The sequence below is a fragment of the Oncorhynchus gorbuscha genome, linkage group LG24 (assembly GCF_021184085.1).
Source record: "Oncorhynchus gorbuscha isolate QuinsamMale2020 ecotype Even-year linkage group LG24, OgorEven_v1.0, whole genome shotgun sequence".
NCBI classification, from domain to species: domain Eukaryota; kingdom Metazoa; phylum Chordata; class Actinopteri; order Salmoniformes; family Salmonidae; genus Oncorhynchus; species Oncorhynchus gorbuscha.
Window position 1 is genome coordinate 8,548,659 of NC_060196.1, and position 25,128 is coordinate 8,573,786.

Below are 25,128 nucleotides of genomic sequence, written 5' to 3' on the forward strand. Positions count from 1 at the left end.
CTACTCTACTCTACTCTACTCTAGTCTAGTCTAGTCTACTCTACTCTACTCTACTCTACTGAACTGCTCTGCTCTGCTCTACTCTACTGAACTCTATTCTACTCTACTGTACTGTACTGAACTCTGCTCTGCTCTACTCTACTCTACTGAACTCTGCTCTGCTCTACTCTACTGAACTCTACTCTACTGTACTGTACTGAACTCTACTCTACTCTACTCTACTCTACTCTACTCTACTCTACTGAACTGCTCTGCTCTACTCTACTCTACTGAACTCTACTCTACTGTACTGTATTGAACTCTACTCTACTCTACTCTACTCTACTCTACTCTACTCTACTCTACTCTACTCTACTCTACTCTACTGAACTCTGCTCTGCTCTACTCTACTGAACTCTACTCTACTCTACTCTACTCTACTCTACTCTACTCTACTCTACTGAACTGCTCTGCTCTACTGTACTGTACTGTACTGTACTGTACTGTACTGTACTGTACTGTACTGTACTGTACTGTACTGTACTGTACTGTACTGTACTGAGCTCTTATGTGCTGCACTTTGATGTTCAAACTTGTGAAACATAGACGGCTATGATTGGTCCGGTCCAGACCAACCAAATATGTTCTTGATTGGGGCCAGAAGCACATTAAAGTAATAGTGTGTAGAATAAAACCCAAATATGTGAAGGGGGATATTGCACATTACTACCTTTGTGTACCTGGTTAGGATACATCATGAAGAGAATGACATTCATATCCATAATTATGCATTTCTGTATGGTACAGACCATGGACCCATGATGAAATCCCGTTCCTGCAATTCCGTTACCGATTGTAAATCCACTTCACTTACTGTAGTTCAATACCAAAATAAAAATTTTCAAAGTTAAGGTGTCATGTCATATAGCTGACACTCCATTATTTCTGCAGACATCTTTGAATCTTAATTCAGAGCAGATATTTAACATTATGTTACCAAAATCTTCACAGTTCTGCCAGTAACTGTGTTTTAGTCAAATGTGCAGTGTAACGTGTCAAAAGTAGTCCTTGTGCATAGAGTTGTATGGTTTGTTCGACTTTTGAATCAATGTTTTTTGTTTGGCATCCATTTTAATGTGAAAAATCTCATTCTCAGCGCAATTCCGTTGCCGTGGAATTGCCCGAGAGCAACACTTTTCACAGATTATTTAATATGTTTCATTGCACAACTTTGATTGCCTCTTGTGTTTCCATAAAAAGAGATGTCCATAAACACTATATTGGAAAACACTTCTGGTGTGTATTGGAAAACACTGCTGGTGTGTATTGGAAAACACTTCTGGTGTGTATTGGAAAACACTGCTGGTGTGTATTGGAAAACACTGCTGGTGTGTATTGGCAAACACTGCTGGTGTTTATTGGAAAACACTTCTGGTGTGTATTGGAAAACACTGCTGGTGTGTATTGGAAAACACTGCTGGTGTGTATTGGAAAACACTGCTGGTGTGTATTGGAAAACACTGCTGGTGTGTATTGGAAAACACTGCTGATGTGTATTGGAAAACACTTCTGGTGTGTATTGGAAAACACTGCTGGTGTGATTTGGAAAACACTGCTGGTGTGTATTGGAAAACACTGCTGGTGTGTATTGGAAAACACTGCTGGTGTGTATTGGAAAACACTGCTGGTGTGTATTGGAAAACACTGCTGGTGTGTATTGGAAAACACAGCTGGTGTGTATTGGAAAACACTGCTGGTGTGTATTGGAAAACACTGCTGGTGTGTATTGGAAAACACTGCTGGTGTGTATTGGAAAACACTGCTGGTGTGTATTGGAAAACTCCTCTGGTGTGTATTGGAAAACTCCTCTGGTGTGTATTGGAAAACACTGCTGGTGTGTATTGGAAAACACTTCTGGTGTGTATTTGAAAACTCCTCTGGTGTGTATTGGAAAACACTTCTGGTGTGTGTTGTCAGTGTGGACATCCTTCATTCTTTCCACCATGAACAAAAGGAATAAATAGAGGTGAATTATATAGTCTTCTCTTCTTCATGATCAACCGACGGCTAGCTTATCAGAGTAGACAGGACAGAGAGAGAGACCATTGTAAATACAACCCATATTTATGTTTTTTTTATTTTCCCTTTTGTACTTTAACTATTTGCACATTGTTATAACACTGTACGTAGCTATAATATGACATTTTAAAAGTCTCTATTCCTTTGAAACGTTTGTTAACTGTTCATTTTTCTTTTGTTAATTTCACTTTTGTTTATTATCTTTTTCCCCGTGCCAATAAAGCCTTTCGAATTGAATTGAGAGAGAGAGACTCATTCCACTAAAAACAACACATTAACCCCCATAAAAACACATTGCCACCCGAACCTCCACACCTTCGCATTACACAGTACACAACAACACATTAACCCCCATAAAAACACATTGTCACCCGAACCTCCACACCTTCGCATTACACAGTACACAACAACACATTAACCCCCATAAAAACACATTGTCACCCGAACCTCCACACCTTCGCATTACACAGTACACAACAACACATTAACCCCCATAAAAACACATTGTCACCCGAACCTCCACACCTTCGCATTACACAGTACACAACAACACATTAACCCCCATAAAAACACATTGTCACCCGAACCTCCACACCTTCGCATTACACAGTACACAACAACACATTAACCCCCATAAAAACACATTGTCACCCGAACCTCCACACCTTCGCATTACACAGTACACAACAACACATTAACCCCCATAAAAACACATTGTCACCCGAACCTCCACACCTTCGCATTACACAGTACACAACAACACATTAACCCCCATAAAAACACATTGTCACCCGAACCTCCACACCTTCGCATTACACAGTACACAACAACACATTAACCCCCATAAAAACACATTGCCACCCGAACCTCCACACCTTCGCATTACACAGTACACAACAACACATTAACCCCCATAAAAACACATTGTCACCCGAACCTCCACACCTTCGCATTACACAGTACACAACAACACATTAACCCCCATAAAAACACATTGCCACCCGAACCTCCACACCTTCGCATTACACAGTACACAACAACACATTAACCCCCATAAAAACACATTGCCACCCGAACCTCCACACCTTCGCATTACACAGTACACAACAACACATTAACCCCCATAAAAACACATTGCCACCCGAACCTCCACACCTTCGCATTACACAGTACACAACAACACAGTACCATACAATTCCCAATCCAGCACAACATTACAAACATACATCCAACCCCTCCTCTCCTGTTGTACAGACAACCCCCCTGACCCCCCCATACCTCCTGAATCATCTCCACACTGTTAATCATTTTATAGAATTCAAAATCAACCCTAAGGAAGAGAGAGAGAGTTTTTATTCTTGTCATAATTTGTTTTGGTCATGTAAATTCCATTACATTTCATGCCAATTAGACCTAATCTTCCTGAAATCAATTAAATTAAATACCCAGAGTTAGAAGGAAAGGGGGGGACTCGACGGCAAAGTGGAGAGAGAGGCAGCATATGACTGACATTTGTAGATCGTGCTGCTGCAAGGTTACAAAAACCTCTGGTCCTTTGGTGGCTAATTAAACCGTACGGCTGTTCTTCCCTTGGCAGTAAAGGCAACGTGGCTGCAGCGATATAGAGCCTTTGAAAACATCCCCAGCTTTCATGTGCAGAGCTGATATAGGCCTAGGAGTCTGAATAATCTTACCCAGTGAGCATAACCGCCGTCTTGCATTTTGCATTCCAGTCGTCTTCAAAAACATTTGAATTCATTTGGTTGTGGTGAGGAATTGAATTCATTAGACTTGTTGATCATACATGCCAGGCGTCATACTAGAGAATGGGAGGGGTTCAAGAAAAGGATAGAATGTTGTAAAACTCTTTATTCGGTTGTGGACTGGTTCGTCCTGCTGTGCTCCTCTCTTTGGATTGTCCTTGGTCTCTGTGACCAGTAACACACCATCACCACAGCAGTGTGTAGAGCTTCCAGCCAAGTAGTCCTGCAGGACACGTCTCATCAAGAGATTGGTTTAGCAGTCTAACGACTGGCTGTAGCTGTAGTATTAATAATGTAGCTTAACGGAGAGTGCATTGTCAGGCAACTCGGCAAAAAAGCAGGACTTGGTGTCATTAGTCTATGCTTAAGCAATAAGGCCCGGGGGGGTGTGGTATATGGCCAATATACCACGGCTAAAGGCTGTTCTTATGCACTACGGAATGTAGAGTGCCTGGATACAGCCCTTACCCGTGGTATATTGGCCATATACCACAATACCTTATTGATATTATAACTGGTTACCAATGTAATTAGACCAGTAAATAATGTTTTTTGTCATACCCATGGTATACTGTCTGATATACCACAGCTTTCAGCCAATCAGCATTCAGGGCTCAAATCACCCGTTTTATAGTTATGATTTTATCATTCATACTCTGAATGGATGGTTTAACTCTTTCAGTAAGGATGAGCAACTTACACCTCTCTTTCTCACTCACACTCTCTGTCTGTTCTCCCTCTCCCCCCGTCTCTCTTTTTCTCTCCCTCAAGCAGTGCTCAGGGCTACTTCAGTTGAACAGCCTTCCTGAGTCTGCCTCCATCACCTAGGTAACGCGGCACCAAGTTTCCTCTCTGTCGCTCACCCCCGCAGCCGAGGGTGCTGGGATGTGAGTCTGATCACGAACATAGTCGCGGCATCACCGAACAAACCCACCTACACATCCATCCACCTCTCCTCCACCCATGTCCACCACATGATACACTTAGAAAAACACATGTACCATTAAGTGACTTACAGTCATGCGTTCATACGTGTTTTTTAACTTATCGGTGGTCCGTGGAATCAAACCCCCTCTCATGGCGTTGCAAACACTATGCTCTACCAACTGAGCTACCACTTGACTCTCCATCTAATCCATTCATTCATTAGTTGAAGGTACATTTGTCATTCTCCTGCTAATTAGAGACAAGTGTGTCTAGTCATTACCGTATATACTGTCCTGTCCACACACACACATACATGGATGCCACAGGAGGTTGGTGGCACCTTAATTGGGGAGGACGGGCTTGTAGTAATGGCTGGAGTGGTATCAAACACATGGGTTCTATGTGTTTGATGCCATTCCATTTGCTCCGAACGCACACTCCCGCTCACACACAAACTCTCTCTCTCTCTCTCTCTGTAAAATATCATATGAAGACCCTCCAAGCCCCCTCAACCAATCTCAGATCCTCAGATGAGTTTAGAGACCAATCCGATACTCAAAGTCAGCATCCTGTCTTTTTCCACCATCATTGTCATGCAGATTGAGGCTTTATAATAGAGATTGTTAGCCTCTCTAGACCCAGTGAGGGATCTCTCCACTGTGTCCTTATCAGCAGGGGCCATTACGCTGATTGCATTGTTACCATTTTTCTGACGGAGGAGAGAGCCAGCAACACAGGAGACTGGAACTGGGGATGGCAAGGGGGAACGGTGGGTCCCTGCTAGAGGTTGTGCCGGGTTAGTTAGGTGGTTGTGGGTGAGGTGAGCAGTCAGTGAGGTGTGCAGTCAGGGGTTTAGGATGAGGAAGTGTGTATTGTTTATGTGTAGGTACTTGTATGTTTGTGTGTGTGTGCATTGTGCGTAGGTGTGTATAGGTAGGGGATTTATCATCATGGTACATGAGTAGGTTCGCAGATGTATGTGTGAATCGGGCTGTGTGTGTGTGTGTGTGTGTGTACGAGGGGGAGTTATAAGATACGTCATTTTAATACAGGGAGCTGCAGTTGCCTGGCTACCAGCGGGGGGCTGCACTTGTCTCCCACACATACACACACACACAACTATGCTGCACCAGTCAATGAGTGCACACACACATACACACACAGTCATACACACACGCACACATACACACACTCCTCCGTCTCTATCTCTGAGACGAACACACAAGGCTCCCCTCTCTTCACTCGCCGGCTCTGTCTTCGCTGTGACAACATCACCACACCTCAGCTCTGTAAGCTTAGCTAGCTACATTCCTTCTAACAGAGAACCTTGTCAATCTGTTAGCTAGCTACATTCCCTCTAACAGAGAACCTTGTCAATCTGTTAGCTAGCTACCTTCGCTCTCAGAGAGCCTTGTCAATCTGTTAGCTCGCTACCTTCCCTCTAACAGAGAGCTTTGTTAATCTTGCTTTGGAGAGATTGGAGGGTGAAGGGATCCTTCTGGAAAATGGACACAGACAATCTGGAGTGGTACACTAAGAACAATGCCGACGTAAAGGTAGGGAAAAGGGGGAGGAGGAGATAGAACAAGGGAAGGAGAGAGAAGGGGAGGAGTCAAGCTGTGTTTTGTCTATGCGTTTTGTCAATGTGTTTTGTCGATACGTTTCTGTCGATGCGCTTTGTCAATGTACTTTAATGAGGACCAGCCAACCTTTTGATACTGGATGCAGGAACTGTCACCTGTTATAAAGCGAAGTGCACAAGGGTAGACGGCATCCAAAGGTTTAAGAGTAGTGGAACTGGCACGAAAGTTGAGTGTACAACCTTCTGTCAGACAGGACACTATGTGTGCTTTCTGATAGTGTCAAGTCAACTTACCTTGATATTACTAAAGGCGTCCCACAGGGGTCGATTTTGGGACCTGTCCGCTTTACTATTTATAAAAATAATATTGATCTATCTGCAAAAACCGGTAACATTCATCTGTATGCAGATGTCACTGTTATGTACAGACTACTGCCGCTACGGCTGACCAGGTTTTGTTGGAGCTGCAATCTGATTTAGTCTCCTTGCAGAAGGACCTTGTCGATTTAAAATTGGTACTTAATGCCGGTAAAACTAAATGTATGCTGTTTTCTAATTCTCGTAGAAATATTTGAGATGGCTCACACATTTATGCATTGGATGGTTCTTTAATCGAGCAGGTTCCCGCCTATAATTATCTGGGCTTTTGGATTGACAGTAATTTGACGTTTAAGAAACATATGGTGACACCATTTATGGGAATGCAGCAGCCGCTACTCTTAAACCTTTGGATGCCGTCGACCGCGGTGACACCATTTATGGGAATGCAGCAGCCGCTACTCTTAAACCTTTGGATGCCGTCGACCGCGGTGACACCATTTATGGGAATGCAGCAGCCGCTACTCTTAAACCTTTGGATGCAGTCGACCGCGGTGACACCATTTATGGGAATGCAGCAGCCGCTACTCTTAAACCTTTGGATGCCGTCGACCGCGGTGACACCATTTATGGGAATGCAGCAGCCGGTACTCTTAAACCTTTGGATGCCGTCGACCACGGTGACACCATTTATGGGAATGCAGCAGCCGCTACTCTTAAACCTTTGGATGCCGTCGACCACAGCGCCCTTCACTTTATCACAAGTTACAGTTTTACTACGTGTCACTTCATCCTGTATCGAAAGGTTGGCTGGTCCTCATTAGAGTGCCCTAGGTGCCTTCATTACTCCCTTTTTTGCTTACAAAGCCAGCATATTGAGCGACAACCGTCCTGGTATAGGGAAAGCGGTCCCGTAAAGGTTCTGACCTACCAAACGTACTGTTCAAAATGTCAAATGCGCGACACCAAACCCGTTCACAGGGATGGTTAACTCTCAAGGTTCCACTAGTACTTATCGATCTAAGTAAATCCTCCTTCAGTTTTAGTCCACCCCATTTTTTGGAATAGCCTACAAAACTCACTACATGTACACCTTGACTCTCTAGCGCCTGTAGGGCAATTCAGGACTTTAATGTTGAATGAATCTAATGATAATTGAAACGGTTTGGATTTCATGTTATTAATTGTATTTGTGGCGTTTGAAGCTGCAGTGTTGATTCTGTAATTTGTAGTTTATTTTATTTGTATTGATCATTTTGAATTTGTTGTATTGTTGTCCTCAGGGCACCATGGCAAAATAGGGGGAATCTGACTGTCTCAAGGCTGTTGCTGTTGCTGTGTGCCTCCTCTGTGTGATACCAACATAACCTCAGCAAAAAAAAGAAACGTCCCCTTTTTTAGGACCCTGTCTTTCAAAGATAATTCATAAAAATCCAAATATCTTCACAGCTCAGACTGTCCGCAAATAGGCTGAGAGAGGTTGGACTGAGGGCTTGTATGCCTCTTGTAAGGCAGGTCCTCACCAGACATCACAGGCAACAACTTCGCCTATGGGCACAAACCCACTGTCGCTGGACCAGACAGGACTAGCAAAAAGTGCTCTTCACTGACGAGTCGCGGTTCTGCCTCACCAGGGGTGATTGTGGGATTTGCGTTTATTGTCAAAGGAATGAGTGTTACACCGAGGCCTGTAGTCTGGAGCGGGATCAATTTGGAGGTGGAGGGTCCGTCACGATATGGGGTGGTGTGTCACAGCATCATCGGACTGAGCTTGTTGTCATTGCAGGCAATCTCAACGCTGTGCGTTACAGGGAAGACATCCTCTTCCCTCATGTGGTACCCTTCCTGCAGGTTCATCCTGACATGACCCTCCAGCATGACAATGCCACCAGCCATACTGCTTGTTCTGTACGTGATTTCCTGCAAGACAGGAATGTCAGTGTTCTGCCATGGCCAACGAAGAGCCCTGATGATCTCAATTCCATTGCTCGGAGGGTGAGGGCTAGGGCCATTCCCCCCAGAAACGTCCGGTAACTTGCAGGTGCCTTGGTGGAAGAGTGGGGTAACATCTCACAGCAAGAACTGGCAAATCTGGTGCAGTCCATGAGGAGGAGATGCACTGCAGTACTTAATGTAGCTGGTGGCCACACCAGATACTGACTGTTACTTTTGAGTCTGACCCACCTTTGAACAGGGACACATTATTCAATTTCTGTTAGTCACATGTCTGTGGAACCTGTTCAGTTTATGTCCCAGTTGTTGAATCATACAAATATTTACACATGTTAAGTTTGCTGAAAATAAACACAGTTGACAGTGAGAGTTTGCTGAGTTTACATGCTGGTGTTTTCACTGATTCATGTACAACATCTCTCGTATATGTTTGCTTACAAAGTGACTGGCACTCCATGTGAAATGTCAAACTACGTTTCTTATCAGTACGCATTTAAGGCAACTGTGCTGTTATTGTGAGAATGGTCTATTACAGCTAAATAGTAAGCCATTTTAATGTATTATCGGTTCTGAAATGCAAGACTGATGTACAGTACATGAGAACAGAACATACTTTAGACCTGAATGTATCCCTCAAGCCATGAATAAGAATCACAGATCATTGCCTGTGTGTTGGTGTAGTCCATCTCCTCCTGTTCTCTGTGTGTTGCAGATAAAGATGTCCCAGGTGAAACAGGTGGGCCTGCTGGCTGCCGGGTGCCAGCCCTGGAACAAAGATGTGTGTGCTGCCAGTGAAGACCGGTTCGCTTACTGTGCAACACTTGCTATATATGTCTACCAGGTAATTAGCTTGGCAAACATCGGTGTGTGTGTGTGTGCGTTGGCGTGCGCGCGTCTCTCTTTGCGTGTGCTCTCTCACTTCTCTGTTGAAAGGACATTCAAAAGAGATGTCTAATCTGCAAGTGATTTCTGTCATTGACGTTTTCCTTATCTATCGTTATCTCTGCCACTCCATCTGTTTACATATGCAACACCAATACCAATGTATCTGCACCCATGCAGTTGGACCACAGATACAATGAGTTCAAGCTTCGAGCCATCATGTCAGAGCACAAGAAGACCATCACGGCCATATCGTGGTGCCCACACAACCCCGAGGTGTTTGCCAGCGCCAGCGCTGACAACCTGCTCATCATCTGGAACGTGGCAGAGCAGAAGATTGTGGCCAGGCTGGATAACACCAAAGGTACTGATAATGAACTATGCCCAGTGGAGGCAGATGTACAGGGGAGTGGGTGGGCCAGAGGTGCGTGTTCAGTAGGGAGAAAACGTTTTGAAACAGAGTGAAACAAGGTGGAGCGGAAAGCTGTGGCCAGACTAGATAACACCAAATGTACTGAACTATAGAGACACCTGGTCTGTATAACGCAAAAGATACTGGTTCTGATCAATCATCAGAATGGAAATGAGGAATGACTGTGGACCAGTGGTAAGGGAGTTTACCTGGGAGTAGGCTACTCTTTAGACATTACTGATGGGAGACGTGTCAGAGAGGCTAGAGAGAGTAGGTTGGGTTGCCTTGGGAGGGTGACTCAGTGTAGTGAAGTGTTTGTGTGCTTAGTAATGTCATTAGGACTGGCTATTGTTGCTGCTACACTGACTCCTATCAGGAGGGAGATGGCTGACAACTGGGTGGTTTGGTGTTATTTGTTTTTCTAGGAGAGAGAGAGTGTGTGTGGGCGGGTGGGGGGGTGAATGTGTGTGTTTGTTTGTGTGTGTGTTTTCTTTGTGTGTGTGTGTGTGTGTGTGTGTGTGTGTGTGTGCGTGCGTGCGTGCGTGTGTGTGTGCACGTGTGAGTGTATCTAATGTGTCTCCAACCCTTGTGAACCATCACCCAGGCATCCCAGCGTCTCTGAGCTGGTGCTGGAACGCAGGTGACGGCGTGGCGTTTGTGTCCCACCGGGGCCCTCTCTATCTGTGGGCCATCAGCGGGCTGGACGCCGGCGTCACCATCCACAAGGAGGCACACAGCTTCCTGTCTGATATCTGTCTGTTCCGCTGGCACCCCGTCAAAAAGGGCAAGGTGGTGTTTGGACACACGGACGGGAGCCTCTCTATCTTCCAGCCAGGTAAGACTGAGTCATCATCTCAATAGTTTAAAGATAGTCTAGACTGAGGCTGCATCTCAATAGTTTAAAGATAGTCTAGACTGAGGCTGCATCTCAATAGTCTCTAGGTAGTCTAGACTGAGGCACCATCTCAATAGTCTATAGATGGTCTAGACTGAGGTTGCATCTCAATAACCTATAGATAGTCTAGACAAAGGCTGCATCTCAATAGTCTAAGGATAGTCAATCAATCAGTCAAATTTATTTATAAAGCCCTTCTTACATCAGCTGATGTCACAAAGTGCTGTACAGAAACCCAGCCTAAAACCCCAAACAGCAAGCAATGCAGGTGTAGAAGCACGGTGGCTAGGATAAACTCCCTAGAAAGGCCAGAACCTAGGAAGAAACCTAGAGAGGAACCAGGCTATGAGGGGTGGCCAGTCCTCTTCTGGCTGTGCCGGGTGGAGATTATAACAGAACATAGCCAAGATGTTCAAATGTTCATAGATGACCAACAGGGTCAAATAATAATAATCACAGTGGTTGTTGAAGGTGCAACAGGTCAGCACCTAAGGAGTGAATGTCAGTTGGCTTTTCATAGCCGATCATTCATAGTATCTCTACCACGCCTGCTGTCTCTAGAGAGTTGAAAACAGCAGGTATGGGACAGGTAGCACATCCGGTGAACAGGTCAGGGTTCCATAGCTGCAGGTAGAACAGTTGAAACTGGAGTAGCAGCATGGTCAGGTGGACTGGGGACAGCAAGGAGTCATCAGGCCAGGTAGTCCTGAGGCATGGTCCTAGGGCTCAGGTCCTCTGAGAGAAAGAAAGATAGAAAGAAAGAAAGAAAGAGAGAAAAGAGACAGAAATAATTAGAGAGAGCATACTTAAATTGACACAGGACACCGGATAAGACAGGAGAAATACTCCAGGCTGAGACAGGAGGGGTCGGGAGACACTATGGCCCGGTCTGACGATACCCCCGGACAGTGCCAATCAGGCAGGATATAACCCCACCCACTTTGCCAAAGCATAGCCCCCACACCACTAGAGGGATATCTTCAACCACCAACTTACCATCCTGAGACAAGGCCGAGTATAGCCCACAAAGATCTCCATCATGGCACAACCGAAGTGGTAGCCAACCCGGACAGGAAGATAACATTAGTGACTCAACCCACTCTAAGTGACGCACCCCTCCTAGGGACGGCATGGAAGAGCACCAGTAAGCCAGTGACTCAGCCCCTGTAATAGGGTTAGAGGCAGAGAATCCCGGTGGAGAGAGGGGAACCGTCCAGGCAGAGACAGCAAGGGTGATTCGTTGCTCCAGTGCCTTTCCGTTCACCTTCACACTCCTGGGCCAGACTACACTCAATCATATGACCTACTGAAGAGATGAATCTTCAATAAAGACTTAAAGGTTGAGACCGAGTCTGCGTCACTCACATGGGTAGGCAGACCATTCCATAAAAATTGAGCTCTATAGGAGAAAGCCCTGCCTCCAGCTGTTTGCTTCGACATTTTAGGGACAGTAAGGAGGCCTGCGTCTGTGACCGTAGCGTACGTGTATGTATGTACGGCAGGACAAAATCGGAAAGATAGGTAGGAGCAAGCCCATGTAATGCTTTGTAGGTTAGCATTAAAACCTTGAAATCAGCCCTTGCCTTAACAGGAAGCCAGTGTAGAGAGGCTAGCACTGGAGTAATATGATCACATGTTTTGTTTCTAGTCAAGATTCTAGCAGCCGTGTTAACTGAAGTTTATTTAGTGCTTTATCCGGGTAGCCGCAAAATATAGCATTGTAGTAGTCTAACCTAGAAGTGACAAAAGCATTTTTCTGCATCATTCTTCGACAGAAAGTTTCTGATTTTTGCAATGTTACGTAAATGGAAAAAAGCTGTCCTTGGAAAAGTCTTGATATGTTCTTCAAAAGAGAGAGGGTCCAGAGTAATGCCGAGGTTCTTCACAGTTTTATTTGCGCCAACTGTACAACCATCAATATTAATTGTCAGATTCAACAGAAGATCTCTTGTTTCTTGGGACCCAGAACAAGCATATATGTTTTGTCCGAGTTTAAAAGTAGAACATTTGCAGCCATCCACTTCCTTATGTCTGAAACACAGGTTTCCAGGGAAGACAATTTTGGGGCTTCACCATGTTTCATCGAAATGTACAGCTGTGTGTCATCTGCATAGTAGTGAAAGTTAACGTTATGTTTCCCGAATGACATCACCAAGAGGTAAATTATATAGTGAAAACAATAGTGATCCCAAAACGGAGCCTTGAGGAACACCGGAATTTACAGTTGATTTGTCAGAGCACAAACCATCCACAGAGACAAACGGATATTTTTCTGACAGATAAGATCTACACCAGGCCAGAACTTGTCCGTGTAAACCAATTTGGGTTTCCACTCTCTACAAAAGAATGTGGTGATCGATGGTATCAAAAGCAGCACTAAGGTCTAGGAGCACGAGGACAGATAGGTAGCCTAGTGGGCGGGGCAGGGTGGCAGGTAGCCCAGAGGTTAGAGTGTTGGATTAGTGATGGAAAGGTTGCAAGATCGAATCCCCTAGCTGACTAAGAAAAGCATCTGTCGTTCTGCCCCTGAACAGCCAGCCGTCATTGAAAATAAGAATTTGTTCTTAACTGACTTGCCAAGTTAAATAAAGGTCAAATAAAAAGATGCAGAGCCTCGGTCTGACGCCATTAAAAGTTAATTGACCACCTTCACAAGTGCAGTCTCATTGCTATGATGGGGTCTAAAACCAGACTGAAGCGTTTCATATACATTGTTTGACTTCAGGAATTTTGAGATTTTTCTCAATTTGAGATTCGAGATAGGCCGATAGTTTTTTATATTTTCTGGGTCATGGTTTGGCTTTTTCAAGAGAGGCTTTATCCCTGCCACTTTTAGTGAGTTTGGTAAACATCCATACCATCCATACTCAGTACACATTCGTACTCACAATACACATCCTTACTGAGTACACATCCATACCTCAATAGACTATGGACATTCTAGACTGTGGCTGCATCTCAATTGGGCTGGGCAAGATCTGGCAAGAACCGGGCATGTGCTTCCCTATTACAAAGAATTTTACATTTGAGTCATTTAGCTAGCAGAAAAACAACCACATATTACAATTATTGCAAGTACAGATGTAGGATCTTAATTTGAGCCAGTTTGCTACAGCAGGAAAATAATCCTGCAGCAACAGGAAATGTGAATTATTATGTGGATTATAATTCATGGATATATTTTGTAGAGCTTGATACATTTTTTGTTAGGGCAAATCAAGACTGAAAATTTGAAGTGAAAATGACATACTATAGAAGCCTTTTAAAACCTTGAATACAATACAAGTTTTTGCATTTCCTGCTATGCAGGAAAATTCTCAGTAACAAAAGAGTTACTTCGAAATAGCTGCTATCAGTAGAATCAGTTCCAGGAAGAAAAACCACAACCTTTAAATATGTATTTGTTGACTGTTTCTTCCACATGAGAACCTTTATTTGGTACCTCCAGGTATTTCATTAGGGGCTGTGGTGACTTCATTTAGTCAGTTGATGCAGCAGGTCTCCTCTCCTGTCCTAGGATCTAAAAACCAGAAGCACGTGTTGCGCCCGGAGTCTTTAGAGGGGACGGACGAGGAGGACCCGGTCACAGCGTTGGAGTGGGATCCCCTGTCTACAGACTACCTCCTAGTGGCCAACCAGCATAATGGCATCAGAATGGTCGACTCAGAGGGGCTCACCTGTGTCACTACTTTCTGCTTCCCCAGTTCAGCTGCCTCTGTACAGTGTCTGGCCTGGGTTCCCAGTGCACCCGGCATGTTCATCACTGGAGGTAAGGACACATTGGGGTAGGGTTTACGGGTAGGGTACAATGGGTTAGGGTGCAGGGGGAGGGGAAAGCTGGGTCCCCAGTGCCCCCGGCCTGTTCATCACTAGAGGTAAAGACATAGGGTGCTGTGGGTTACGGTAAGGTCACAGCCCTGGGTTTGTTCTTTACACGGGGTAGGGTATGTTTATCAGTGTAGGTAGCTAGAGGTCAGGTGTGTAAGGCTCAGGCCTTTAGAACTGTTCCAACATGTTCCTTCTGTTCCCAGATTCTCAAGTCGGTGTGTTGAGGATATGGAACGTGTCCAGATCTACACCGCTGGACAACTTTAAACTGAAGAAGACCGGCTTCCATGCTTTACATGTGTTAAACTCTCCCCCAGCCAAGAAATGTAAGCATCTGACACACACACACATTAGCTCTGATAATCCACAGATTAGGGTAGAATCCACAGTCTGCAGCACACTCTTAGACTCTTAGAAATAAAGGTGCTATCTACAGCTGTCCCAATAGGAGGACCCTTTGAAGACACCCTTTTTGGTTCGAGGTAAAACCGTTTTGTTTCAAGGCATAATCCTTTTGGGTTCCATGTACAACCCTTTCCGCAGAGAGTTGTATATGGAACCCAATAGGGTTCTACCTAGGGTTACACTATAGGGACAGCGGAAGAACCTTTTTGGATCCCTTTTTTCTAAAAGGGAACAATAACTTCAGAGTTTTGGATATGAATGACTGATCTTGTGAAATAAGATTGCAATATCTCTTGGAAAAACTGTAACTTTTGTGTGTTTTTTCCCCATTCTTGCCATCACCTGACCCCTCCTGGCCCCTCCTGGCCCGCCATTATTTGCCTCCTACCCTCTTTTCAGCCTTGAGCTCCATCTCCCCGACAAAGAGCCACTACACATCATCCACCAGTGAGGCTGTTCCTCCTCCTACTCTATCCCAGAACCAGGCCTTCTCCCTCCCCCCGGGCCACGCTGTTTGCTGCTTCATGGATGGAGGGGTGGGGCTCTACGACATGGGAGCCAAGAAGTGGGACTTCCTACGAGACCTGGTGAGGGAGGGAGGGAGGGAGGAAGGGGAAGAGATTGGGGGGGTGAAAAGAAGGGAGGACAAGTGGTAGCAAGGGAGGTAGGGAAATTGGGATGATGCTAAGGGCGTTCTTCTATTTCCTGTTTGTGTCTGCATTTCTGTTGTACATATCTCCCAATCCAGTTCATGTTGAAGAAGACCTGACCATGAAACAATATGTTGTTCTCAGGGTCACGTTGAGACCATATTTGACTGTAAGTTCAAGCCAGACGACCCCAACCTGTTGGCGACAGCCTCGTTTGACGGGACCATTAAGGTGTGGGACATCAACACCCTCACAGCGGTTTATACGTCTCCCGGCAACGAGGGTGTGGTCTACTCTCTGTCCTGGGCTCCTGGTAAGACATGGGGAGAGAACACACACAGACCATAAAACTTTGGGTGTTTCTCAATATGCATTGTACCAATCGTTCCACACTCTGGTGCTCCGAGTGCATTCCCCGAGGACGAGAGTGTGGAGAATGCATAAAACATGACATTTGAGAAGCACCCCCCTACTGTACTACCTCACGCTGCACCTCCCCATTCAGTGAACCTTCTTCCAGCCAGGACAATGGCAACAATAGAGACGATACAAGATATACACAAAGCAAATGTTTTACTTCACAACTATCAGCTAGCTATATGTGAGTCGTAATAATCTAGCTAACCAGACAGTTTAACAGGCAAAAAGGACCTAAATCGAATGTTATGCAAGGTTGATGTCAATTCTTCATCGGTAGCTCGCTACCAATTCTTCGTGGCTATCTAGCTAGCTAACAGTAGTAGCTAACAAGTCCCCCTATTGAATTACTAGTCTTGCTATCTCTGCACAGTACAGTGGATATTGTAGGCAGGTAAACATGCCAAAAAATAACACAGTATGCATTTCTTAATATATCAAGACAAAAACATTGTAGTCAGTTAATTTTTTCTCGCTTCAGCTCAAATAATGCCCGTTGATTTCAAGAATTGAGCGTGTTTTTTTTTACATGGTTGCTTCATATTTCTGTGCGCACTTTCCATTGAAGCTTGCGTCTATGCATTAATAATGATTTACTGAATATAAATTAAGAAGCACTTTTTTTATGATTCAAACCAGTTATGAAACATGTTGCGCTTTCTTGCGTTCGTTCATTTGGATGTCGTAAATATGTCTCTTGTTATCTTCGTGTGTGTTCTTCGAAAGGAGACCTGAACTGCATAGCCGGAGCCACGTCCCGGAACGGTGCATTCATCTGGGATGTGAAGAAAGGCAAGATGATCACACGATTCAATGAGGTACGTCAACAACACTGACGAAAAACACGACAGTCATAAGGGCTTTTGACACGACTGAGCCGAACCGAGCTAAACCAAACCAAGCTGTACTGAGCTAGCCTGGTCACGCATCCACTAGCCAGCACAGTTTTGTTCGGCTCGGCATGATAGTGTGAAAAGGTTATTAGAGTGATCTATCAATAATCTCTTTAGTTTATCAATATTTATTTTGACGTCTTAGACTTTTTGTTCCCTTGTGTACTCAACAGCATGGGAATAATGGTATCTTCTGTATCGCATGGAGCCATAAGGACTCTAAAAGAATAGCCACATGTAGTGGCGACGGCTTTTGCATCATTAGGACCATCGACGGCAGGGTCTTACACAAGTACAAGCACCCTGCTGCTGTGTTTGGTTGTGACTGGAGCCAGAATAACAAGTAAGAGTCCACTTGTGTAGTTCACCTTCATTACTGTATAACAGGTATACTGGAAGATACAGTAAGTTACCTATATTCTACTAGATCTATCCTTTCTCTCGCTCTCTTTTTTCCTTCCTTCCTTCCTTCCTTCCTTCCTTCCTTCCTTCCTCACTTCCTTCCTTCTGTCTGTGTCTTTCTCTCTTTCACTCTTTTTTTCTCTCTCTCTCTTTTCCATTCCCAGAGACATGATAGCCACGGGCTGTGAGGATAAAAACGTGCGTGTGTACTACCTGGCCACCAGTTCTGACCAGCCACTCAAGGTGTTCACGGGTCACCTGGCCAAGGTGTTCCACGTGCGCTGGTCTCCTCTCCGAGAGGGTATTCTCTGCAGTGGCTCAGATGACGGGTACACGCAGCACATGAATACATTATTCATATATGTTCTTTCACTGAGTCTCACAGCACATTGCATTAGGGTGATTTATCACATCCACCAATGTGTAACAGTACCTGAATAATGCATGGCAAACACTTTGTCCAGATACTGATACACAGGTAGTTATATGATATCATTATCAATACAGATGCCATTGGTTTGAGTAGTCACTCTATTATGTACATGGGAGTCCGTATATAACCCCTCCCTCCCTCCCTCCTTCTCCAGGACTGTGCGTATCTGGGATTATACCCAGGATGCCTGTATCAACGTGCTGAGTGGTCACACGGCGCCGGTCCGAGGCCTGATGTGGAACACGGAGGTGCCCTACCTGCTGACCAGCGGCAGCTGGGACTACACCATTAAAGTCTGGGACACCAGGGACGGAACCTGCCTGGACACCTGCTACGACCACGGCGCTGATGTTTATGGTACCTCAGTAATGAATCAGGAACACCACACTGCAGCCATCATCAAATAGACTCAGGCCCAGGCCCAGGATCATTTCTAGACTGCAAACTGACCACCAGAAGCCCAAACATATCATATTTGACTAAAACATTATCATCTCAAACCTTGCTTGCGTTTGCATACAATCACATATCTCTCTCTATTATGTGTGGGAGGGTGGAGGGGTGGGGGGTGAGGGGGGGTTGTTAACAAAACTTTGGGGGCCAAATAAAATAATCTGCGGACCACCAGTTGGGGAAACCTGCTATGCTTTACAGAGGCCAATGAGTGTGAAATTAAATGTAAGGTACTGTTTCTACACTGACACTGTGTCTGCAATGCTGTAACCTGATCTGATTCCTCCAGGCCTGACTTGCCATCCCAGCCGTCCGTTCACCATGGCTTCATGTTCCCGGGACTCTACGGTCAGGTTGTGGTCCCTCACTCCGCTCATCGCTCCGCTCCTGGTCAACGTCCTGGCTGACCACAGCTGGGATGACATCATCGGCAACACGGGTCAGTCAGATGTTCCGATACTGAAGAAATGTGTTGTGTAGAACATGTACAGTGGAGGTTAAGGCAAGTAAACACCCTTATTTTGTGCCAGCGTTTACCCACCTTTCGCTGAAAAAATGCATTGAAAATATAGGGAGCGTAACTTTACTCACCAGGAAATGCGGTTAGCGTGTGCATGTCTATTTTTTTTTATACCTCTACATCACTGGCCATGTAGAATAAGGAATCGTGTTAGTTCTATTTGTTACATTTCTATCTGTATACACTCCAGGATTAGGGATTCATCAGTAAATCACTCTCCCATCAGTCACTATGACTATATTGTTACAGAAGTGTTGATTACTCATGACATCAATATGTTGATTGCTCATAACTGTCTCCACCGTGAGAGTGATACCGCAAATATTTATCCGTTCACACACGACATAGCCTCACAAGAACCATTATTCTGAATGACATCATGGTATAGTACTATATCCCCTCCTCTCCTCCAGATAGGGCCATGGTACCTGGTGCTACCCCTCTGCTCTGTGGGAAGGTGTCCAGAGACATCAAGCAGGAGCTGGATAAACTATCCAGTGAAGTGCGGGTGAAGAAACTCAGGTGGTTCTCCGAATGTTTCTCTGTGAGTATATTTACTCGCAATTTTCCTTAAATGAATAGCACTCTATTTACAGTCATTTAGTTATTCCATTCCCATAGTCCAGACACATGGTTTTAATCTGATGGAAGTATAGTCGTTTGTTCCTTGGTATAGTTTTACATCATCAGGTATCAAATAACCTATGGATAAATCTCTAAGTTAGTACTCCTATTTGGTAGTAATACTAGCACATATTACTGGAATCACCATGTATTATGTACTGTACTTGACATACTACCTACTCTTATGAAGTGCTTAGGAATACTTTTTCTATGTTATTTCCTCCAGCCACCAGGGGGCAGTCATAACCTGTGGGACCTGGTGTCAGTGATCAATGGGCAGGACGACAGTCTGCTTCCCCAGAGCTACGGCAAGGGCATCATGCACATGAAACACTTGGTCCGCTTCAAAACCGTAAGTCGACCACTGACTGACTGACTGTCTCATCTCACACATGGTCCAGTCCCTTCAGATCTGCAAACATCCAAGGGTTTAGGGCCGAAGGAAGGGGGATGGAGTGATTTTGGACCAAGCGTATGAATCGTATTTCTAAGGGGTTCGTTTTTCAAAAGAACATCAAACGTTTCACGACTATTCACTTACAGTACATATTTCAATGTGTCTGTTCTGTAGTCTGAGGCCCAGGAGTTGACCATAGTGAAGATGTCTAAGTTCGGCGGGGGGATCGGGGCTCCCAGTAAAGAGGAGAGACTGAGAGACGCAGCAGAGATCCATCTGAGACTGGGGCAGATCCAGAGATACTGTGAACTCATGGTGGAACTGGGAGAGGTAATGGACGGATTCATTATAGGCCCTAGGCTACACTCTTAGAAGGAAAAAAAAGGTTCCAAAAGGGTTCTGTGGCTGTCCCCATAGGTAGAACCCTTTTTTGCTTCCAGGTAGAACCCTTTTTGGTTCCTGGAAGAACTCTTTTCGGTTCCGTGTAGAAGGGGTTATTCAAAGGGTTCTCATATAGGGACAGCCTTAGAACCATTTTTGGTAGTAGATAGAACCTTTTTTCTAAGAGTGTAGAACAACTATGGGTGTATCAGGAACAATACACGGACTCATACGGCATTACAGTATGTCCCCCATTAAAGGGTGTCAAATTACCAATCACAGCATTAATTGCTGTACATAATGATGATGTCTGTCATGTTTTCTGTATTTGTCAGTGGGACAAGGCATTGTCAGTTGCCCCTGGTGTATCCATAAAGTATTGGAAGAAACTCATGCAACGGTATGTTTTGAGTTAGTTTGTCAATTCAAGAGGCATTTTTATGGTTACGTGTACATTTGAGCCATTTAGCAGACGCTCTCATCCAGAGCGACTTACAATTAGAACCACAACAGTGGTTGTTGACTTCCTTCCTCAATGCATGTGTCCTCGTAGAAGAGCCGACCAGCTGATGCAGGAAGAAAACCACGATGTCATCCCGTACTGCATCGCCACGGGAGACGTGAGGAAGCTGGTCAACTTCTTTACTGCCAGGGGTCAACTGAACGAGGCGCTGCTAGTGGCTCAGGTATGACAACATTGGCATCCTATGATTATTTGTATAGTTAGAAAACAAAGTAACATAATATAAAACATGTATTGGTTCCAATCGGAACCCCTGTTCTCTAAAGGAGAGAACAACTTACCACCATGTTAATTGGCTTATCTGGATTGATGAAGGTTCAGTCAGCCATATTGCTGTCGAACGTCATACCTTTGTTGTTGTTCTTGTACAGGGAGCTTGTGAAGGCAACATCCACGTGCCTCAGACCGCCGTAATCAACCATACAACCACTACAAACAGCGACGACATACAGGCATATAACGGGTGTGTCCTTTTCACATGAAAATACACCATTTGGCCTAATGTTGGTGTGTTCCACAGCATACGTAATCACCATCCTGTCCATGGTGCATTGCATCCATACTGGGCAACTGAATATCCCCTCATGACCCCAGGCTTGTGAGTGTGAAGTGTAATCTCTTTTGTTCCAGGCTACTGCAGTGTGTATGTAAGGAGCTAGCGGAGTGGTATTTCCAAGATGGCCGTGCTGTGCTGGCGGCCTGCTGTCACCTGGCTGTGGACAACACTGAGGTAAACACACAGACAGGGCATGATGGCGTCAAAGGTTACGTATATGATCCTCTCTGTATGTTCTCTTGTAATACACACATAACATTCACTGTTGCGTATGCTAGTTGTGCACCTGAAACCTAAAGCTGGTCATGAGCTACCCTCCTGCATACTCCCAATACACCCGGTTCTACTAATCAGCGGCTCCTCAAGGCCCTTGATTGGCTGAATCAGGTGTTTACATGTAGGGCTGGAGCAAAAACCTACAGAGCACTAATGCCTAGGAATGTGAACATAAATGTGCATATTTAGTAGATGCATAACTTATCATGTTGTTGTGTGTCCCCCACAGCTAGCCATGGCCAGTCTGATCCGGGGTAATGAGCTGGAGCTGGCTGTGTGTGTAGGGCTGGTGTTGGGAGAATCAGCCAATCAGGCCACTCACTACGTCCTGGAGCTACTAGCCAGGAAGTACATGACCACACCCACCTGGTAAGAGCCAATTACAACTCTCAACTCTAATGAACATGACAGGCTAGGTTATATATATATTCTCCATATGATTGTGAATATAGAGTGCATTTGTTTATCCATCTTCTCATTTCTTGTAGGTTTCCATCAGTTGGAAGCAGGTATTATACATGTTTCATGTTTACTGCGATAAAGGATTTGACTTTATTCTGGATTAATTGTTCCATCCGGTTGTACCTGGTCTTGCACAGTAACTTACCTCATTCCTAAAGACTGCTTAGGTTTTCAAAGGGATGTGTGGATGTGTCCCCTGCAATCCAACAACTGGACTGATGTCACCACTCTTCTCCTTCCCAGGGACCTGGCGGCTGACCTTCTCCAGATGATCCCAGACAACGAGGTCCTGCTGGCCAAGCTGTGTGCCTTCTACCCTGGGAGCAGCTCGGAGATAGACCAAATCCATGAAAAAGTTGGTGCTGAATTTCAGCGGAAATTCTCTATTGAGCATCCTTTTTAGTCCAAATTGGGTCCGGGAAACCTGTCCTAATTGTTTAAACAGAAAAACATAGAAATAGACCTATCGACAATATGACATGACAATGTCAACAACAACATTGAAGTATAAAATGTATGTTAATAATTGGTGTTGTTGTTTCAGTGTGGTCTTCCCAGTCTGGAGGAGTGTCAGGGGTTAGCTGAGTCTGCTGTCAGCGAGGGAGACATCTTCAACGCTGTCAAGTACTATCTAATGAGTCCAGAACCCGAGGCAGCCCTGCTTGTTGGCATCGCCCACGTCAAAGAACAGCTGAGTGATTCTGACTGGACCGTAGACTCTGTCCATCCTATCCTGGACCTTCTGGGTTACATTAGAACGGACCGGCTCGTACTTGCCAAGTTCACTGAGTAAGTGAACGGGAATCAGAATGTGTGAGACAATGTCACCTGGGTCTCGGCAGGTAGCCTAGTGGTTAAGAGTGTTGGGCCAGTAACCGAAAGGTTTATGGTTCGAATCCCTGAGCCGACTAGGTGACAAAATCTGTCAATGTGCCCTTGAGCAAGGCACTTAACCCTCATTGCTCCCGTAAGACACTCTGGAGAAGGATGTCTGCTGCTGTAGATTGGTCCTCAGCCCTCTCACCTTGGATGTTCTTTCTGTGTTATAGAGCTCGAAGTGAGCTGCTCATCCTATCTGGCTACATCGGTGCACTGTTGGCCATCAGAAGACAATACTCCAGCATTGTTCCTGCACTTTACGAGTACACCAGGTAAGACGCAAAAAAACACAGTATGGAGCACTTTCTAAATGTCTGTGTTGAACCTACATCACCTAATGCTTCAACGTTGAATTTAAAAGCCCTATCTCTGACCTCTCACCTTCCTCCCCAGTCAGTTGATGAAGAGGAGAGAGGTGTCTGTTCCCTTACAGATAGAGCAACTCTCTGTAGAGCTGGAGGCATGGATGGCCTGCACACAGTCTCTCATCAAGTGAGTGGAAGAATTGTCTTATCAATCCATGACACTGATATACACTACTCTGGCCCGTACGTTAGTCATCACATCCAAGTATTGGACTAGCAAGACAGTTTGAGGTTCAAAGTCTGACATTAAAACACACCGGTGTTTACCTGTCTGAATTGTTTGATTCTGTCTCCATGTCACCCAGCTCCAGGGGTCCTGATGAGGCTCCTTACACCCCTCCGTCAGAGGCCCAGAAGGCAGAGCACGCCCATCTGCTAGACAGACTCCAGGAGGAGCCACTCAGGGGCCTGGAGGGGCCCGACTATGTCACAGGCTCCAACCTGCCCAGCCACTCTGACGTCCAGGTCTCCTGTTTTACCGGACTCAGGATCCAGGTCAGCCTCAAACAATCAAACAATTAATAATACTAAATAAATCAAAGTGTATTCAGAAAAATACATTGGTTACAAAGGGACAGTTTGGAGGACACAGAATTTGGTTAGAGACTAGGCTTAATCTGGGTCAGGGAAACAAAGGGCTCAGCAGCAACCCAGACCGAAACCGCCATGCTTTCTAACCCCTTATGAAGAGGACCATGCTATAAATAACCCATAAGTGGTTACTATTTGTAGTCCCCTAGTGGTGGGTAATCACTATGTGGGTGGTAATCAGTAAATTGCTGCTCAAGCTGTATCCACAGCGACGATTTCAAGTGCCTTTCTGCTTCAAGTGTGTCTCAGTCACTTCCTCTGGTGATTCAAGGGGAGAAAGATGACGTTACTTCAACCTTTAAACTGTTTTGCAGGCCGTGGTGATGTTAAGGTCAATGATGATAGAAGAATAAAAGTAGTGCTGTGTTTTTCCTTTCTTCACACAGGGCCCTGTGTTTTTCCTTGAGGACGGTAAATCGGCCATATCATTGAACGACGCCCTTATGTGGGCCAAAGTGAACCCTTTCTCACCTCTGGGGACAGGTGTCCGTCTCAACCCCTTCTAAGAGCCAGCCTCGCCAACGAGGATGGGCTACAGGACTAATAGCATTTGATTGGTCAGCCTCCGAGGCCGAGGTCACACGACGGTAAAAGGTCGACGTCAGGACCGACACCTGCTCTTCCTGAGAGAAAGAAGGAAGAAGGGATGGACGTTCCAGAACGAACAAAGAGAGCTGGAAGGATGCTTAAAATGAGTTCTCTCCACTATGTGCTTTTTCTATGTGGTTTTACAATGTGTGCAGCACAAGTCATCCAGTCATCAGTATTACAGCTTCTCACAGAAAACGTGTTGCCGTACTTAGACACGGACAAAGAGGGTTCGCATGGTTGAAACGGGTTATAGTGTTTCTATGTAGGAGCGAGACCATTGTAGTTCGGCTGTCTTGATTTTAGACACACCATCACGTGCACATCAGTACACAGACAGACAAGTCGGTGAGCTATGTGATTCTTATTATGCTCGTGGTCATAGCACCAGCATCATTTTGACTGATGAATACCATATTTGTGTTGTATTGCTGTTGGTTTAACGTTGCGCAATGTTGCATCATCATTTCTGTTTGTTACAGAAATTAGCCCGCACACATACATGTACAAGAGCAAAGCGTATGATGATGTAGGCTTACAGTGGTAGTTGATCGAAAGCAAACAAATACAGAGAAACGTACCTGTTAGCCTTTTATTTAGCTTAGCATCAATCAATCAAATAATTGATGTAGGACTTGATTGCTTTCGCATTAAAACAGCTTAGCAGCATCGTGTCTGTGCAGTACTGTGTTTGA

General features: G+C 45.0%; 1 protein-coding gene across 4 annotated transcripts in view; it reads left to right on the forward strand.

The window, feature by feature from the left end:
* wdr17 (WD repeat domain 17) overlaps window positions 1-25,122 on the forward strand; it is a 30,617-nt gene extending 5,495 nt beyond the window's left edge. The window contains exons 1-28 of one of the 4 annotated variants that reach the window (XM_046326756.1): window positions 6,164-6,304; window positions 9,314-9,442; window positions 9,664-9,847; window positions 10,500-10,730; window positions 14,308-14,559; window positions 14,822-14,944; window positions 15,423-15,610; window positions 15,818-15,986; window positions 16,817-16,908; window positions 17,157-17,326; window positions 17,550-17,714; window positions 17,973-18,175; window positions 18,561-18,710; window positions 19,205-19,335; window positions 19,642-19,767; window positions 19,987-20,142; window positions 20,529-20,593; window positions 20,747-20,879; window positions 21,088-21,179; window positions 21,347-21,446; window positions 21,778-21,917; window positions 22,037-22,057; window positions 22,254-22,365; window positions 22,555-22,799; window positions 23,060-23,161; window positions 23,283-23,381; window positions 23,560-23,749; window positions 24,232-25,122. In XM_046326756.1, coding sequence (XP_046182712.1) covers window positions 6,254-6,304; window positions 9,314-9,442; window positions 9,664-9,847; window positions 10,500-10,730; window positions 14,308-14,559; window positions 14,822-14,944; window positions 15,423-15,610; window positions 15,818-15,986; window positions 16,817-16,908; window positions 17,157-17,326; window positions 17,550-17,714; window positions 17,973-18,175; window positions 18,561-18,710; window positions 19,205-19,335; window positions 19,642-19,767; window positions 19,987-20,142; window positions 20,529-20,593; window positions 20,747-20,879; window positions 21,088-21,179; window positions 21,347-21,446; window positions 21,778-21,917; window positions 22,037-22,057; window positions 22,254-22,365; window positions 22,555-22,799; window positions 23,060-23,161; window positions 23,283-23,381; window positions 23,560-23,749; window positions 24,232-24,351 — 3,939 coding nt within the window. In that variant the 5' untranslated portion in view covers window positions 6,164-6,253 and the 3' untranslated portion in view covers window positions 24,352-25,122. Of the gene's footprint in view, window positions 1-6,163; window positions 6,305-9,313; window positions 9,443-9,663; window positions 9,848-10,499; window positions 10,731-14,307; window positions 14,560-14,821; window positions 14,945-15,422; window positions 15,611-15,817; window positions 15,987-16,816; window positions 16,909-17,156; window positions 17,327-17,549; window positions 17,715-17,972; window positions 18,176-18,560; window positions 18,711-19,204; window positions 19,336-19,641; window positions 19,768-19,986; window positions 20,143-20,528; window positions 20,594-20,746; window positions 20,880-21,087; window positions 21,180-21,346; window positions 21,447-21,777; window positions 21,918-22,036; window positions 22,058-22,253; window positions 22,366-22,554; window positions 22,800-23,059; window positions 23,162-23,282; window positions 23,382-23,559; window positions 23,750-24,231 lie in introns of those variants that run through there. The other 3 variants (XM_046326757.1, XM_046326759.1, XM_046326758.1) reach the window with 3 other exon arrangements.
* Window positions 25,123-25,128: the final 6 nt, after the last annotated feature.